The sequence below is a fragment of the Zootermopsis nevadensis genome, unplaced genomic scaffold (genome assembly GCF_977971745.1).
Source record: "Zootermopsis nevadensis isolate Lab colony 2312 unplaced genomic scaffold, Znev_1.0 Znev_ptg000037l, whole genome shotgun sequence".
In the NCBI taxonomy this organism is placed as follows: domain Eukaryota; kingdom Metazoa; phylum Arthropoda; class Insecta; order Blattodea; family Termopsidae; genus Zootermopsis; species Zootermopsis nevadensis.
In genome coordinates, this window is record NW_028259169.1 from 3805201 (window position 1) to 3823677 (window position 18477).

Sequence of the window (18477 nt, forward strand, 5' to 3'; positions counted from 1 at the left end):
TCCTGAGTTGGAAAATGCATTAGTTCAAGAAGGTTGATAAGTGGTTTCTGAAAGATTGATTGACCATAAAGCTCAGAACCATTGCTCCCTAGATCTTTGAATCTCACTTCTGGTGTATTTTTGTATATGACTGCAATGTCAGTCAGAACCATTGCATCAGTAGAACACACAAGAAAGCTTTCAAAAAGTTTGGGACACAATCTTTGGATACTGTTGGAATTATCTACCAAGGTCATATTGAGCATCTGAGAAGGGGCTAATTCATACTGATACTAATTTAACTTCTGTGGGTGTATTTCTTTAAGATTTGAGGTTCTCTTGGCAGTGAAGATGTTGACTGTATTGGTTTTGATGCTGTGTGGTCTTCTAGGTGGTTGTGACACCTTGTGGTCTTGCTGACCACAGTTGATGTGTATTATTTTGTTCATAATTTGGTTTTAAATTTGTATATTTTGCTTGTAAGAGAACTCTGCATGGTCACTGGATTGTCATTGGTAAGTAACCAAAACGTGGTCACTAAATTTACATTTATTTAAACTGACCATCTGGAAATAATAGAGTAATGTTAAGGTGAAACGCCAAGTGTCCAAAGTTAACTTGTGTAATATGTAGAAAACTTCTTTTTCAAAACAGGTAGCACATACAGTAAAATAGCATTTGCATTTCTCAACACTTACATTTCTACTTCTATAGAAGAATTATAGATTAATGTTGTTGACAGTAAGGTATTGTTAAACACATCAGGTGTTGCAGTAATCCTTGAAGCTACATTTCTGAAATGTCAGAAGGTATCAACTTCCTTTACAGGAAACTCAAAATACTCAGCTGACAAAAACTTAAACTTGTTGCTTCCTTGACAAGTTGAAATGCCTTGATTTTATGGAACCTGAAAGTTAATTGCAGTGTTGATTTAAAATTTTCTGTTGAATGCTGTTGTCTTCCGGTGAGTGGAATGTGGTCAACACCTTCACACTCTTTTTTCAAATCCATTTTAATATTATCCTCCCATATAGGTCTTTTCAGTAGCAAGCATTTGGCATAAACCCACACTGAAACCAGTTATTTTCATTGAGGCTTTTATTGAAGAATGAATGGAAGAATGGTGTGTAGAAGTGAAAGTTTTTTTTAACAGAGTGTTGAAGCAGATTAATTGAAAGTTTAATGGTGTAATACATTGTCATTTGGTTTTAAGCCTTGCAGTTGACGTGGATGCATTCTGGCTCTGGGACTGGTATAACATGTGTTCAGTCTAATAGTTAGTATTGAACCAACGTTTGTGGGTAAGCTCACTTTCCTGTTTCCTGATGGTCATTTTCATTTATATCCCAACTATTTTCGGTTAGCGTGCTTGCAATGAAAGTTAAAAAAATGATCCTGTTAACTTCGCCATGTTTGTCCGACCATTCGTTTGTCAGCGTGTAACAACTAGAGAAACACTGTATGGATTTTAATGGTCATTTGATTTTGGTCTCTGGAGCAATAAGGGTTAGCATTGAATTGTTTTGAAGGAAAATTACTTAAAATATTTATGGTGTAAATATTGAATTCTCAGCAGACTCAAAGTATTGACTGACATGCAGCTTTTGGTATCAGATAGAGTGTTTTTTTTTTATTCACATTATCAAACATCTAGGTCTAGTGGTATCTTGAATGAGGTTTCTTGCCGCCTTTGCATGCGAATGCTACGGCTGGCCCATTCCAACAGTCGTCTGTATTCATGCCATCTGTCTCATTCGGTTCTGTAGAACCTGTGAATTTGAAACTGCATCGTTACGTAACCAGAGAACAATTAAGAGCAGCTTGAGTATTTATGTGGCGTCAGAGGATGATAATTTATGAGTGGGAAGGGGTTTCAAAGTAGTTCATCGCTCATCCCTGGCCTACTACGTACATGTACTAATATACAACGTAGGAAAATAGATGTTTCGCTACATTAGTCGTACTATATTCTTTAATTAAGCGGATAGATAATGATTTTAATTTTTATATGCTGCTTTGTTAGACTATTAAATAAAAATCCGTTTTAAGAACTACTTATATTTTCTCGTTATTTTTGACGCTCATATTCAATTAACACCACGAACATCGAATTAAAGGTTATTTGCACATTATCTATTTCGCATTTGGCTTCTTCTGCGCAGACAGAAGCTTCTAGCTGCTCGGAGACTAAATTCTCAGCGCCTGGCCCCACGCTCTTCGTTGCATTGTACCCGTGAATACCATGCCACTACTAGGCCGCACTGCCGTCAGACGCATGCGCGAATTGTAAATATATATATATATATATTCGAATTTTGAGCAATTTTTTCGCACCCTTGCACAGCGTATCAGCAGCTGGAATTTTGTGCACAATCATTACTAGATGGGCTCTGTAGATGAGCAAAATTTCAGGTTAGGTTTCGACATGACCAACCGGACTACGCCCTTGTCAGATACACAGTACACACTCTTACCACCTTCGATACTAACCTGGCACATTTGTCGCAAGAGTTATTCAGTAATGTCCGGTGTGAGAAATGTGGTCCAACTCAGCCCTAAAACTAGGTGTGACATATATTAGTTTTATTAGTAGAATTTGTGCTTCGCACGGTCTTCTGGGTTGTAACGCCTTGCAGTCCTAACGCTACACCCCAGAACTGTAATAGTCTTACGTTGGTAACGCCATCAGATGGAATGGCGGCGTTTGCTTAGTGGGAAGAGGCGGGAAGCAGCAGTTTCTCAAGAAGAATTGTAATGGTGGGAAGGCTAAAGTCATTACACTCAAGAGTCTGTTGTAAGGATAATTTTATATTCTACTGTCTTAATCACAGTAAGCAAATTTTTATGTAAATTACAGCAGTGGTAGTGTAGTAATCTGTGTGTTTTGTGGAGTATTGGTTTTTGTTATTCGATAACTTTACACTGTTCACTTTCTATACACGTGATCGACATCAGGTTCAGTTGCTTTTGTCTTTACTGTATTGTATTTTCTCCTTTCGATGTTAAGAAATGAAGACAACTGTATATGTTAAAACTTTTCGAACTGGTTAAAAAGTTTATGCTAAAGGTTTCATTGAAAATGGTTTTGCAGAGATTGGTCGTTGCTGGTGTGTTTTTCATCTGTAAACAGAAAATTTTTACATTTATATGTGTATATGGTGTGTATTAGTAAGAGTGTTGCATTATCTGAGTTGTTTGTGTTGTGGTCCTTTGTTCCAGAATGATGTGAGGTATGACGCATCTGTCTATTTTATTAGCAAAATTTCTGAACAGTGTGGAAAAATGCTGCACACACAACATAGTAAACCGCCTTCACTCCTAATAAGATAAATGCATCATTGTACAATGACTTACCACAACTCAGGTAAGGTAATACTTGACTACTCCACATCATATGCACATATGTACATATCACATTTACTAATTTAAACATTTTTGTTTACAGATCAAAAACACAATGGACTTGAAGATTGCTGTCTTCTGGGCTGTAGAGGCGTATAGTCTGGTAGAAGATTACCAATGTTTCAGAGGTCCTTGCTCCCTGCATGATCAGTATTCATCATCACTGTACTAAGTAAGTGGAAACGTTTTAAACTTATTATTCTATCATTAGTTTTTGACATCAGAAGGAGACAATATGATCACCAGTGCAATGACATATTTATTTATAGTTTATTCAGTGACGCAGGTTCTGTAGCTCATACCATGTAATGTTGAATGAGAGGATGACAATGAATAATGAATTGTAAATGAAGGAAACATTGACCTGGAATTAAGATAGATTTTTTGAAGTTATATGTTTGGAGCATAGTGCTATAAGAAAGCAAAACATGGTCAGTGGGAAAGCCAGAAAGAAGAAGGATAGAAGCTTTTGAAATGTGGTGCTATAGAAGGGTGTTGAAAATTAAGTGGACTGTTAAAGTACGAAATGAGCAGGTTTTAAATAGGATAGGCGAAGGAAATGTTACTAGAAGAAGAGGTAGGATGGTGGGACACATTTTGAGACACCTAGGATTGGTTAATTTGGTAATGGAAGGAACAGTTGAAGGGGAGACAAAGATTGGAATATGTGACGCAGATTTTTGAGGATGTGGGCTGTAAAAAAATATGTGGAAATGAAGAGGCTGGCACAAGATAGATGAAAATGGAGGACCTCATCAAAGCACTCGGAAGACTGATGACAAAGAGAGAGAAATGAAGGAAGCGGTCATGCATAATTTAAGGTAGTATCTCAGCATTTACCTTGAAGGACTGAGAAAAACTGCAAACACTTCAGTCAGGATAGGCAATCTCCAGGCTGTGATTTCAACCCAGGGCTTCCCACATACGAAGCAGGAGTCTAACCACTCAAAAATGACTTTTGGTAGCAATGACATAAAAGCAGGAATTTGAATGTAATGGTGGCCACAGACTGAAACATGTTGCTCTAGTGAATGGACAATGAGCTGAGTGTGCAAGTGACAAGCAAGAAAAACCAAGAATTAGCGTAGAGGGTTATGTAAGTTCCAACATTTTTACCACGGAGCTTATGTTACCTGAAAACAAATACTGAATAAGATGTTGCACCCCTTTGTTTTATGGAATAAATATAGGACAATTTTGCTAACAAACTGTGAAATGAGTTTGTATGCTGAGTAGCAATCCAGTATCATGCACTTCTGTTCTAAGCAGCGGTTAGATGGTTTGATAGTTCATATTCATTGTGTTCAAAACGGTTTGCAGTTACACACAGTGTTATTCTCTACCCACGTGAGAATGAAAGGCGGTAAAATCAGTGACAGTGACCCAGACTATGAGCACAGGCGTGTTTCTGACTTTTCTGATTCGGGTGGTTTTGTTGGTTTAAAAGAATTACAAGTACAGTAAAACCTCTCTAACTTGGACACTTGCGGTTCCACGATAATGTGTCCTACTTACAGAGGTGTCCAGGATAGAGGGAAAGGGGAAAATCAGCCTTTCAAATTGTGGTGTACTGACAATGTGGTAATTGTAGAGTATTATGGAGCCCTTTCCAAAAGGGAAATTATTTATAAGAAAAATCAAAAGGGTAAATTAAATTTTTACAAATTTTGTTTTCAGTAAACTAAACTTGCATGGATAAACTCAACGGGAAGGGCACCAATACTTTAAGTTTACCGACAATGCAATCTATTTACTTACATAATCTAACTACTGTAGGCTTGCTTGAATTAAGAATTAATGACAATAATAATAATCTTTTGAAACCCATTCTCATGGTTGCACATTATACCCCAGCCTCAGTGAAATTTTAAATATTCAGAATGTATTTTGTTTAATTGTACTTATGGCAGTAGCTCAACATATGATGTCACTTATTCCTTGTAAAAAGGTCCGTCACAAGACACTGCTCTTTTGCTTTTATCTTGGAATTTGCCATCCTCTTTCTAATTTTTGCCGCAATCCGAATAAGGTTTCAACCATTCCTGGTTGATTATGAGCGAAAGCATACCTTTCCAATTTCTGTTAACACTGTTTAACTCAGTTGAAAGCACAGTACTGACAAAGTTAAAACTCAAGTGAGGGGTTTAACAAAAGAATAACTATTCACTTTCACTGCATTCCAATGATGTGTTCAATGTCTCACACCCTCAGGTAGAAGGCATTCATCAGTCAGAAATTCAAAACAACAAAATATTAACTGTAAACAGTTCCCATAAAAGCATTGAAACTAAGTGCATGCATGCACCTGTCCAACTTACAACAAAAGGGGTGACAAGTTCCAGGATAAAGGGGTGTCCAAGATATAGGATGTTGTGGACACGTAAAATTATAGGATATTCGCTGGTTCCAATTAAAAGTGTCCAATATAGAGGGGTGTCCAGGATATAGGGGTGTCCAACCAGAGGGGTTTTACTGTATCTTCCACTGCTGATAACAGTTTGGTAGGAATTATGATACTCCTCTTGCTACTGTAAGCAAGCATACACTCTGTTCACACAGATGACAATTTTAAAGCCAGAAAATCTAATCCATTATTCATGCAAACATTTAAATCAGTGCTTATCAGAATTAGAGACATTCCTCAGAGTGTTTCCCAGTAGTTTATGCTCATATCACAGTGCACTATTGAAAGGTTGGACATCATGAAGGAGTCTACTGGAAAGAAGAAATTATTTTGGCAGATTTTAAATCGACCAGCGTGCTTGACACATTTCCTTATCCAGCTGTTAGAATCTGCACGAGAACAAGGAAACATGTTGCAGAGTTTCCAGAAATCTATAAAAGAGAACACTTTATGTTCTTGGTAAATGAATCAGGTACAGTGGCCATGAAATGGTAAGGTACTAAGGAAGTAATTGTTATAAGTAACTGCCACACAAGTGATTTAGAAATAGCAAAGTGCAAGTTGAGGGATGGCAGCAAAATACCTTGTCCAAAGGCAGTTTTGTTTAATAGTGATTATATGGGAGGTTTGGATGTAGGTGATCACATGACAGAAAATTTGCTAAATGGTGGAAGAAAGTATTTTACAGATTTCTCATGCCATCCGTTGTAAATGCTTGAATGAGTTCTGTCTGGAGAGATAAGATGAGAAGGGAGACTACTCCTTTAGTTTCATGTTGTTGTGACTTAATTATTTGTAGATCCTGGAAGAAATGGAATGCCACTAAAAATGCATAAATCCAGTGGTTAGCCTTTAGAGGGCTGTGCAAAAATATGCAATGTTGGTGATCATCTCCCTTTATAAGGTAACGCCAGGAGATGCTTTGACTCCTCTCAGTTTAAGAAGCACGCACATTAATCTAGGCAAAGTTGAAAAGGTGATAACTACACATTTTAAATTAGTTACTGGCGTGTGTTTTTGTATAAAATTTAATTTAAATGAATAGTTAATTCTTGCAGTTAATATAGTTTAATTTGCACGATTTAATATTGTTCTGCTGTTGTTTGTATTAATGAGTCAACAGAATAATTAATACTCTACCTTAAAGTAAGGTGTCACAATTAAAATTTAGGCCTTTTTATTACTTGTTATAAAACCATTAGAATGAGATTTATTGGTAGTTCATTCATTGAAATCACCATTTTAAGATGCAATAAAGTAGTCTCAAATATCTTTGGAATAACAGAATGGAATGACTGATACATGTTCCTGTGTGGGTCTGGTCTGAACATATGAAGGAATGAAGTAGACCAGTAGAAGCTGCAGTGTTTCAAGTTTTAGTGCGAAAGTTAATTTGATTTTACTGCGACGGATTACAAGTCAATAAAAAAAATTCTTTTGGCCTGCACTTAACAAGTGTGTACATGGGATTTTGGGAATGCAAACATTTAAATGCTGCAATAATGTACAGGGGCCTCCAGTAATTAGTGGGGATATAGGGACTCAGGTGTGCAAAGTCAAGTAACTAAATTATAAATTAATATATATACTGCTTTGACATTTGTTTATGAATAAACTTTGTAATATAATAAAAAATCTCACCAGAAATTTAAGTATTAAATTAAAATTTCAATGGAAATTTGGACTTTGTAAATGAAATACTTTAATATCAGTTATTAAAACAGAATATTAACACAAATTTAGGCATTGAACTCTGTCATGTCAGATACAGCATGAGCAGGAATTATCAATTTAACTTTCTAAACAGAAGTGGAATTTTTTGTGCTACTACAGGATATCTGGCAGACTGTATATAATAATTTTTTTAGATTATGCAGATTATTATTTTACTTTATTTTCACACATATAATTGAATCTGCATTGGAGGAAAGCTTGCTGTACAGGCACTTGCATATCATACTAAATAGATATTGGTGTACAGCATTTGTTTTGTGTTATATGACATAGTTTGTGTCACAAAAATTCATATTGGAGTTCTTAAAATAAATCCATAAAAGTCTTGTATTAAGAGAGATTACCTGTCTTGCAGAAGTCATCAGTAACATTTCTTGAAATGTTTGTTTTACTGTACAAGCACCTGGCAATTCATTGTGAATCAGATCGTTCAGTCAGAATAGTGACTGGCTACAGGCCAGACAATCGAAGTTCAATCCCCAACAGGGGCAGAGGATTTTCTCCTAGCCTCTGTGTACAGACTGGTTCCTGTTTAATGGGTAATGGGGTTCTTTTCTGTGGATTAAATGCTGCTGTGGAATGGTGCAGACCACTCACCCCTTCCAGTGTCAAGGTTGAGAATGAGTAGGAGCTATACCTCCTCTCCCCTAAGTGCCAACATTGGCTTGTAACCTGATTACTTTACATTTACCCACCATTTCATCATCATCCAATTCTAAAGGGTTCTGAGGGCAGTAGTTTACACTTAAAATTATTTGTAATCAGGACTTTTTCCATCATCTGTTTTTTAAAATTCGCGACGTTTCACATCTTCAGGTGAGAGGTACTTACTCTGTTGAGTCCCTTAGAAAGAGCTAGTCTCTGTCACTGGACAATTTAATTTGTGCAGTTATATGAACTTATCCGCCCAAGTATGGGTTCTGTCAGTGAAATATAATACTTAAAAGATAAAATAAAAATTATAAGAGCAGTTCTGAAACCACATAAAAATTGACATCAAAACAATGCAAAAAAGGTGTTGGCATCCAAGTCATCAAAGGACATTGAAACCCAAACACCATAAAACACCTGAGAATACACTACTGTCGTCCTCTGTACGGGAGGATATGAACCTACTACCGGCGTCCTATAAGCAGGAAAGAACCTGTCACTAGTGTCCTCCTTGAGAGATAAGAGACTACCGGGTAACTTAGGACAAGTGTTGCACACAGTTATCGGTATCTATTAAACCATATTACTGCTGATTTCCTTGTTGATCAACGGAATCCATATGGGCGAAATTTATAAGTACCGTTTCTTTTGATTTGAAGAATGCTGCCGTTCCAACTTATCCGATGGTCCTCCTCGTAAGCGTGCTCATCATCATGCTTTCCTTCATGACAAATTAATGAAAAATTCCTTCCAAACAGTTTCATCACTTTATTTTCCTCCCATTGTCTCATACTTTATCAAACATGTTTTAATGGCAAAAGAGTAATGGTAAGGTGTTTACAACAGTTTGGTTGTTACTATATCTGGGATCAAACTGAATTTATTGTCTGCATCACTGTCTTGCATGTATAAGGAAAACAAATTCATATAGTACATAATCCAAACACTTACTGACCCAGGAGGTGAGTCAGCGAGCTACAAAGTACTGTTGCCAGGAAATAATTTTTATAGTATGGGCAGTATATGCTTTCTTAGCTGCCACCCTTTCCCACTCATCTGGTTCCCTTGCCTTTTACTTTTAATAGATATGGAATGCAGAGATTCACCCCGGCTACTGTACTAGGTTCAAATCTTGGCCCAGGGATTGACTTTCCTGGTTGAAGTTTCTTATGGTTTTCCACAGTGCTTGTGAACAAATACCAAGATAGTACCTTTCCAATTAATTATTTGCTAATCATCCTAATATTCAATGCTGTGTAATCTGACTTGTTAGAAGCATAATTTAATAAACCCTAAATAAATAATTTATTCTCTAATTGTTATTAATGAATGATGTTTTTATTACTCTGATCCTGAAATATGTTAAGTGGGGTTGCTTGTGCAGATGCGCCACACACAGTGGGGAACATAAAGCTGGTGGTGTCCGCAGTTGGAGGGGCTGTTCCAACAGCCATCACAGAGACCGTTGAATGTGAAATGGTCTTACATAGTATCAGGCATCGCAGCACACAAGCTGACTCAGCTGTACCATTTGACATGAGTAGAGGATGTGTACCCAACATTTCTGGAGTTCAAACTGGTAAGTACACATTACAAATTACACCAATCTCTGGTCCATCTGGGAACATAACGTAACATTCTTGCATGGTAGTTTATAACTAATGAACTACTGCAGAAAGTAATCCTTGAGCTTTATAACGTACCATTTGTATTATGATGAAATTAGTTCTATGTCTATATTAGCAACTGACACTTTGGTACCAAAATGAAAGGACTCATTATTACAAATTCCAAAGGCTACCATTGGACATGATTTTGAACGAATTCAAACAACCTCAAATTTTTAGTACTGCTTACCTGATATCCAGTTTAACATCCTACCTTCCAGTTCTTCATCAAACAAGTTATCGTTTTTCATCACATATCCCATCCTAACTTATTCTTTCTCCTATGATGTGTCTGCTTGCTTTATGGGTCATTATACAAAACCTCCTCCCGAGGCTTTGCTTTGTGTTGAAACCAGTTTCAATCCACTACTGGTTTGCTGGACCTATCGCAGCTTCGCGAGAACACCATTTGCCATCCTTCTGGGCTTTCATATCTACATTAGATGTGTCAGGGACTAATTCCCCACTTTGCATCACCCCAGTTGGCACTTCCCTACTTGTTGAAAATAAAACTGTAATGGGTCAACAGTAAACAGACAATTTTGTTGTAACCATTTTATAAACATAATTTATGTTGGGATTCAACATATTCAAAAGTAATTAATATAAAATTTGTAGGAGAAAGTAGTTAATTTGGTGATGTACCTTAAGGTCTCCTAAGCCATGCACTTGGAAGTAATTTAGACAGCCAAATAGACTGTATTTTAAGTTCACAACAGTTACTTTTATAACCAACTGTTTTTGAGAAAATAATGAATATGATAATGCTGGTTATGTACAGAAAATTGTATGGTGATTCACCCAAAAAAATATTTAGTTTGACGTCAGCTTCATGCACATTGGGGTACTAATTCTGACCAAAATTAAAATCGCTCAGGTTTTTTAAAAAAATCTCAAATACGAAATCATTGAAATTTTGCAAAGTATAGTCAGCTTTTGGAGAACAAACGTGAACAGGTGGATGGTCACAAACTGAGCATTTTATACATTGTGCAAGGAATGCATATAAAAGTGATGTGCAACCTTTACAGATTTGACAGAATTTAGTTATCATAAGAATTGTATGAATGTTGGATATGTGGTAATTGTGACAATGTGGCAAGTTGCATCTCCACAAAATTTTGTACCTGTGAAGGAGTATAATATTTGTTGATTTTTTATCATTCTGAAGAAACGAGTTTGAAGCCCTTTTTTCAAGTGGCATGTATCAATCTTCTACAAGTTTCAATTACAGGCATCTTCAGTAATTCTGGTGATTCAGGAAGACAGTGTCATCATGTGGTGATTCTTTGGTCATCACTGTAACATATGTCTTATGGTGACAACCCATGAACATAACACCCTTTCCTTTATTGCGTACTTATTACATTATAATTTATGCATTGATGAATGTATTGAATGGAAGAGTATGAGTTCTTCCAGGATCATGTTTCTTTCTGTTTGTTACTCATTTTTCTGCGATATTATTGGATATTTTTATATAGGATTATAAAGTGTAAACATTGCACAGAGCTAGCAGTTAAGGACACAGTTGCGAACTCATTGCATGCAAGTTGGACCTGCCATTTGATTCAACTGTGACAGACTGGCTAAACTATACTTAAAGGAAAATGGATTAAGGCAAAAGTGCAGGGCTTTCCTTGATTTCAACAGTCAAAAGTGTACATTGTGAGAAGCCAGCCTATCAGAGATGTTCTCTGAGGGGTGAAGCCTCATAAGTAGAAGGGACTGACTGAAATCTTCCAGTGAGTTGTGAGGAATTTTAAATCAAATCAGAAACTGAGAAGGGTGTTTTAGAAGCTATGGTCATCCAAGATTTTTAAACATACACATGTTTGGATACCAGTTATTAAACAGGACAGGTGTCTCTTCATAAATCAATCGAATTTATGACTATAAAAGAATTTTGGAACCAACTTTAAGAAATTATATTATATGAATAGTTCATAAATAAACTGAGGCGAGCAGTTTAAAATTTGGGTTAATTTGAGGTGTTTGAGGTTGCAGTACATTAAGCATTGTGAACATTTATTTGTATTTGACAAATTATGACTGAGTGTGTTGTATGAATTATAGTTCTGATAGTTAACAGGCAAGTGTATCCAGTTTTAAGAGGCATTCTGTTTATAATAGAAAAGGGACAAGTCATGAAGATATCTTACTCCTCATTAAAACCACATTCAACCCTGATTTAGCACATACATCATTTACATTAACTAACCTATTCCTGTAATATTAAAGGTAGGAAGACTGTATACAAGGTTGCATATCATTTATATGAGGTTGAAATTGGCATCAACAACCAAGGAAATATGAGTCCAATTGTTTTTTATTCGTAAGAAAATAGTAAAGAAAAGTACTTCTGTATATTGAACAACTAAAATACTCCATAGGGCACAATCATTGAGAAGCTGATAATAGGCTCGGCTAGTCAAGGTATTATCTTCTATTTATGGAAATGATTGTCAAGTTTGCTTTAGCTCACAGCCAGTCCCTACCCTGCACCAGATCAGTCCAATGCGGGTTTTAATTCCCTGAAATATGTTTTAATATTGGCCTATACTACCACTGTGCCAAGATCGAAAAGGCCTCAAAAGCTTTATAACCAATTTTTTGTGAGCACTTATCATGTCCCCCATGCATTCTATGTGACCCACCAACCTTAACCTGGATTACATCATCCTGATAATACTGGAAGGGAACGAACTGTGGAGATTTTCATTAAAAAAACCCTGAATCTGACAGACCACATTTCACTCCCATACCAAGCAGCAGTTAAGATTGTGTTGTTTCATGTTTTAATCTTTGTATCTTTAGATGGAAAAATGAGTTTATGGGGTAGGACTGTCTGAAAAGATACACGAGCACGTACGTCATATCAACATCTTCAGTTTGTGATATACAGCCAGGTTCACCAACTTCCAGTTTGTTGCACCTCTTTTGTTAGCTGAGCGTCACTCGTTTGTGAAGGCTTACAATGCATGAAATTAGTAGATTGAAGATCGTTTTTAAGAATTATTTCACGATTCGTTTACAATGTACTCTTCTGAAAAAATAAGAAGTAATCTATTGAGTACAGAAAGTAAATTAATTTAAGGCAGATATTTTAAATATGTACATTTGGCTCTCTTTGGTTGGCACGATGCTCTTTGTTCCTAGTAGCTGCAAAGTTACTTCCGTAAATACTGTGACTTTGGTAGCGTGGCGTTGGAGAATAGTTATGTCATAATAAAATATGGATTTTGTTTGGTGTCGATGATTTTCAGGGTAATAGATTGTGGCAGCTGTTATACAGATTACTGTGGCTGTGTGTAATTATTGTCTTGGCTTCTATTTTATGAACGCTTAACAATGTCGGTTGAGAATTGGGTAAATATGAATTGTGTGTGTGCAATCACGTGCTGCATAAAATTAATTCTCCTTGTCTTGTGGAGTAGAAGATTCCAGAGTGTTGCAGTGTGCATTATGTTAAACAATATGAAACGTGTTATTATGAAGGGTTATTTCTGCTGTTAAACGTTGAGTCACGGATTAAAATATAAAGATGCACACAATATTCTTGAATAGAAGATACAGTGAAGACATGGAGACGAATAATACAGTTCTGCACTGGTGTCGACATGATGGAATTTAGTTACATTGGTGTGTACTTACTTTTTATGGAAGGAAAGATTAAGGTGAGTTTGAATCGAGATTCACAATTTTTCTGTTTATTTTGTGATAGGCTTATGTTGAGGTGAAGGATGCTGATATATGTAGGCCTACACAATCCCGTTTCGTGTTTGAAAGTTACAGGAGGATTATGTGCACAGAATTATCTCTGTTCCATCATAATCTGTATTTGGTCTTGAGATGTGAATTCAAGCAACACACTTCAAAATGTTTAATATAAGATTTGAATAAATTATTGAAATGTGAGGAGAGACTTGTAGGTTATACAACAATTCTCTTTCAAATGATAAATGTTATAGAAAATTATGAATATGTTACTGCAGGTAATGTAAATCATTCTGTATAATAATTTTAAGTTGAGACAAGCATCAGTTTTTTTCAAACTTATAAAGACTGCAAATTTATCTGTGATGCTTAACTAAGCACCATGCTATGAAGACGTGGGGAAATTGAGGTATAGCTTCATTCTATAATTGACTAATGCAACACAGGTTTTTGTCAATACTAGGACTCAATCGTGACTTTAATGTAACATCTTAGTAAGCTGATATTTAACATCTTAGTAAGCTTATATTTGAGATCCTCAAGGAGAAGTTAGAGATTAAGTTGTACTTACATTATGCTGGAAGCTTTTCTCCTTATGACAAGACACAATTCACTTTTGAAGAGCACATGAAAAACATCAGCAATCTAATGTCTTTGCATAAGTTTGTTTTTGCGTATTGAATGGTGTTGCTTCCACCTTGCAATTCCCAGAAGAATCCATAACTAAGTAGATAGCTCAGAGTTCTCAAAGGTTCATCAGTGAATTAACCATAACCCACCACTGAACCCTATCCTGGGCAGTTTTCTCCATACCCCATCATCTTCTCTCCTAGGCTCGAATATCCTCCTTAACTCCCTTTCTGATACACCTGCAATCTATGTTCCTTCCTCAGAGTGAGAGACCATGTTTTGCACCCATACAAAACAAGGCAAAATTATTATTTTGTATACTTTAATCTTCAGGTTCCTAGAAATCAGACATGAAGACAAATTATTTTGAACTGAAAAGTAGCAAGCATTTCCAAAATATAGATCAATCAGACTTCTCTGCTTGTACTGCGCTTCGTAATTTGAAGGTCACTCCCGCAGCCAAATGTGTTTCTGCTTTGAACATCATCTATAGGAATGTTGATATACTTTATGTTGCATTCATTTGGCTTCTCAGCTGTTGTGAAGGACATCAGTGAACGAATTGAATTCTTCTTCTTACTGTTGTTGCTTTTAGACAATTTAGCATTATTGTGTGATTTTGGGGGGAGACCATTTTATAAAGACCTGATTTCCATATGGGAATTTGCCATGAGATGTTCATTATTTTTATATTAATTAAATTGTTTACATTCAGTTGAAAATTTTGTAGTTTTTTGTTTGCTAGAAATTATTACGTCTAATACTTGTACAACTACTGAGTAAAATGTTGGTTCCAGGGGAACAGTGGTCATCGGAGTGTGACCAAAGGTATGAAAACAGCTGATATCTACTTGTGTCCTGCGCGTGGTGGTGCGACTTGTAGCAGCTCCAGGTACAGCGTCGCCATCTGCTGGTAGCTGTATGAACAAGGAACAGACACCAGTCCCTCTGAAAGGTAGGGAAGCAAGAACATTTTATCGTACCACAGAACCATGGCTGCGTAGCCAACAGTGTGATTTACAGATGGAGAAATCTGCAGAACGTGTGACAGTCTACCTCGGATTATTGCTGCTAATGCTCAGGACACTGAAGAGGGCTCTAGTTACATCAAAATTCAGGCTGAGGCAGATTTTAAAGCATTTAAAAACTGCGTAATGTGTACTGAATTTGAGAATTGGTTCCGTTAAGAGATTCTTCTGATGTGAATAGTTTGCCTTGTGTCAAATTGAAATTATGTGGTTTTTGTGTCTGCGTAATTTTTCCTTATTGATATATTTTTTATTTTAACATTTAATGAACAGAAACAAACTGGAATGTTTGGAGTGTTCATTTAAAAGGGAGTTTTGAAACAACCTATTGATCGGTTGGTCTGCTATGTTATGGGTTCAGATATGGAGATCAGTTTTGTGGTACCAAACCAAGCGCTATTCATGCTCAGCAATGGAATAATCCATGGTTAACCAACTGGCCAACCCATTCTTATCTGGGTCTTGGTTGCTTATTTGAGAACCACATCAGCGAAATAGGGCCTCAGAAATATTTAAGTAATTCAGTTTTTCTGCAGAGTTCAGTGATGAAATTTTTCATGTAGGTTCAGTATCTTTTAAGAATGGTGTGCAAATTGCAACAAACATTTTAATTGGGAGACTTCTCTACATATACGAAAGTTATGTAGTGAAAAATATAAAAAGGAACTACGGTCTGTCCAGGTTTAAGGCTTTATATTTAACAGTTTTTAAAATATTTGTACAGTGTTACATTTATGTTAGAATTAAGTGCAGTATAATTGTTACGGTGAATGTTCAGGCCTTCGAATTTTTTGTTATGCAGTCGAGCAAAATATATTGAACTTTTTATGCCGCTCTCCTTTCAGATGCCTGATATGGAAATATAGAACAATCGAACCATATGCCACTTGCTGGTTTTATGTGTATGGCATTTATAGAAACATTGTAATGCAGTACAGCCAACTTTTAAAATGATATCATGGAATGACAAAATGATGAAGGAAAGAAAAAGAAATAAAGGAAGCGGTGAAGTCTTGCTATAGTTAAAAGAGCTCAGAAATTGTATTCCGTACAGGAATACACAAAATATCCTTATGTATTCTTTTCAGCCTACATTTAGAAAGAGGTATTGAATCCCAACTGTTCGATAGTTCTCATTTAGGCCACTAGATTGCAGTATCTGAGTGTCTGCCTAACAACATTCCTTGCCTGTCATTTTATCATCACCGCCCGTAGGATATTCAAAGTACGTTTCTTATGTCGTGTAGAATGCCACATCAACTTTCATCCAGATACATCCAGTGGTTCTGGAGTTGAATTGATTGGACTGACGGACAGATATAACCAACTGATAATTCATTCTGGCTATGCACTCTGCGCAAAGAACGCGTAATAAACAAACACTGATTAACAAGTGTGTGGGACTGTATAACATAAGGTATTCGAAGACACTTGACATTCACTCTGTATAATTCAACTAAACATTTCTTCACAAAATGTGCCCAAAGATGGCTATCTTCTTGGTTGTTGCACTGTGTAGTCTGGTAGAAGGTAAGCGATGTTTCGGAGTTCCCTGCCTTCCTCCATCAGGGCGATCGCCTTGATGATGGAGGCGGCAAACACACCCAAAATGTCGATTAACCTCTACAGGGCTACACGTTGCAACAACCCAGAAGACGGCCATCTTCAGATACACTGCTGTGAAAACCTCAGTTCCTACAAAGTTATGCCTAAAAGTAAAAAAAAATATATATATATGAAGTAAAACTCAAACGATAAAAAAGAAAAAAGTTGGGAGTAATTACACATACAACAAGTAAGGTCATCAGATTCATTCACATCAAGGAACAAACATATTTTATTGCATGCTCAGACTACAATTACAAAATGCGAAAGATGGAACCATTATGAACAATTATCACGCCTTCCATACAGGGCCACTTTAAGGCAGTGGTGAGGCTATGGAAAAACATGATCTTGGTGTCTACTGTCCCATTTCTTAAAAATAGGGGGGATTCACAGCTAATTTACATTACTGAGAGATTTAAAAATCTTAATCCAAAAACTATCTTTGTTTTCACAAAATGTATTTATATTAACAAAAACTGAATGGATAGGAAAGGATAAAAGGATAATATAAAAATTTTATGCATACAAGCTAAAGTGTGATATGCCAAGTTACCCACGGATAAAGAAAGGTTTTGAATGTCCTTTGTGTTTCAACTGCCCAAATAGGTGAATACAAAGTACAAGTGAACTAACTGTTTAAAAGTCTGCTATACTGATGGCGCTCTTCGCAGCAAACAGCAATCAGAGACCCTTTTAAATCGGTGATTATCATCATCATATATATATCAGGTATTATTCCAAGTAGCCTGTTACGGTTTCATTCCATCTTTTTTAACGGTCTTCCCAGGCTTCTCTTTCTATTCGGTCTGTAGTTCAAAAGTTGGTCTGGGATTCTATTAAAGTCCATTCTTTCAGTGTGATCTTTCCAATTGGCATGATAATTCTGAATAAATTAGAGACTGGTTTGGCTTTCAGTTTTTCTAGTCTTTCTTCATTTCTTTTGTGGTCAAAAAGTGTAAAGCCAGCAGTTTTCCTCATAAATTTCATCTCTGCTGCTTGCAATCTTTTCTCATCCGTTTTTCTAAGTGTCCAGACTTCACTTCCATACAATAGTACCGGTCTTGTTACAGTCCTGTAAATGTTTAATCTTGTATGTTGTTGTACTAAGGCGGGTTTGAAGACTTGGTTTCTGAATCTGGTTGTTTGTTTAAATGTTGATATTTTTGAGGGCATATGTTTCTCACCTTCATAAGTTTGTATGCAGCCTAAATAATTGTTTTTGAGTTTCATAGAATAGTCAAGAAGGGAATGGATGCTTCTTCTGTTTCAAATTAACAGGTGAACGTAAGGTATGCTCTTCTCCTACCTTGACTTTTCGTATGTCTTGGCTTGTATCTGTGATGTTCCTTGTTTTCGTTCAGATTTGCCATAGATCAATAGCTTCAAATAAGATTATTATAGGTTATTGGTTACTTCATAAATGATGTCTGTTAGACTGAACAAGTGGATTAAGTACACTAACATTCCAACACTATGTATGCCATGTTAGGGATTCTGAATTTTTCCACGTCCTTTGTTTCCTTCCTTTTTGGCGTCTGCAGCTCGTTGCTCTGAAAACAAAAAGTTCTGATAATATTTCCTGGTTGGCAGCTCATATCTTAAAGTGAAATGCTATATGCAAAAATAAAAACTCCAAAGCAGAGAAAAATGCACCTTG

General features: G+C 36.3%; 1 protein-coding gene and 1 long non-coding RNA gene across 12 annotated transcripts in view; one reads left to right on the forward strand and one right to left on the reverse strand.

Moving 5' to 3' along the window:
* Positions 1-585: 585 nt before the first annotated feature.
* Positions 586-2606, reverse strand: LOC110833722 (uncharacterized). Its single transcript, XR_002544310.2, has 2 exons — positions 2470-2606; positions 586-1748 (listed from the first exon to the last, which is right to left on the reverse strand). It is a non-coding gene; the product is annotated as an uncharacterized LOC110833722 (long non-coding RNA).
* Positions 2607-2668: 62 nt separating this feature from the next.
* The window catches only part of LOC110840669 (NADPH:adrenodoxin oxidoreductase, mitochondrial), a 38120-nt gene continuing 22311 nt past the window's right edge, over positions 2669-18477 (forward strand). For 3 of the 11 annotated variants that reach the window (XM_087359964.1, XM_087359968.1, XM_087359969.1), the window contains exons 1-5: positions 2669-2809; positions 3199-3343; positions 3425-3553; positions 9538-9749; positions 14982-15139. Coding sequence is in view for 4 of the 11 variants with exons in the window: in XM_087359968.1 (XP_087216094.1) it covers positions 3525-3553; positions 9538-9749; positions 14982-15028 (288 nt within the window). In the remaining 7 variants the exon portion in view is untranslated. Of the gene's footprint in view, positions 2810-3068; positions 3087-3198; positions 3344-3424; positions 3554-6584; positions 6690-9537; positions 9750-14981; positions 15140-18477 lie in introns of those variants that run through there. The other 8 variants (XM_087359962.1, XM_087359960.1, XM_087359963.1 and 5 more) reach the window with 8 other exon arrangements.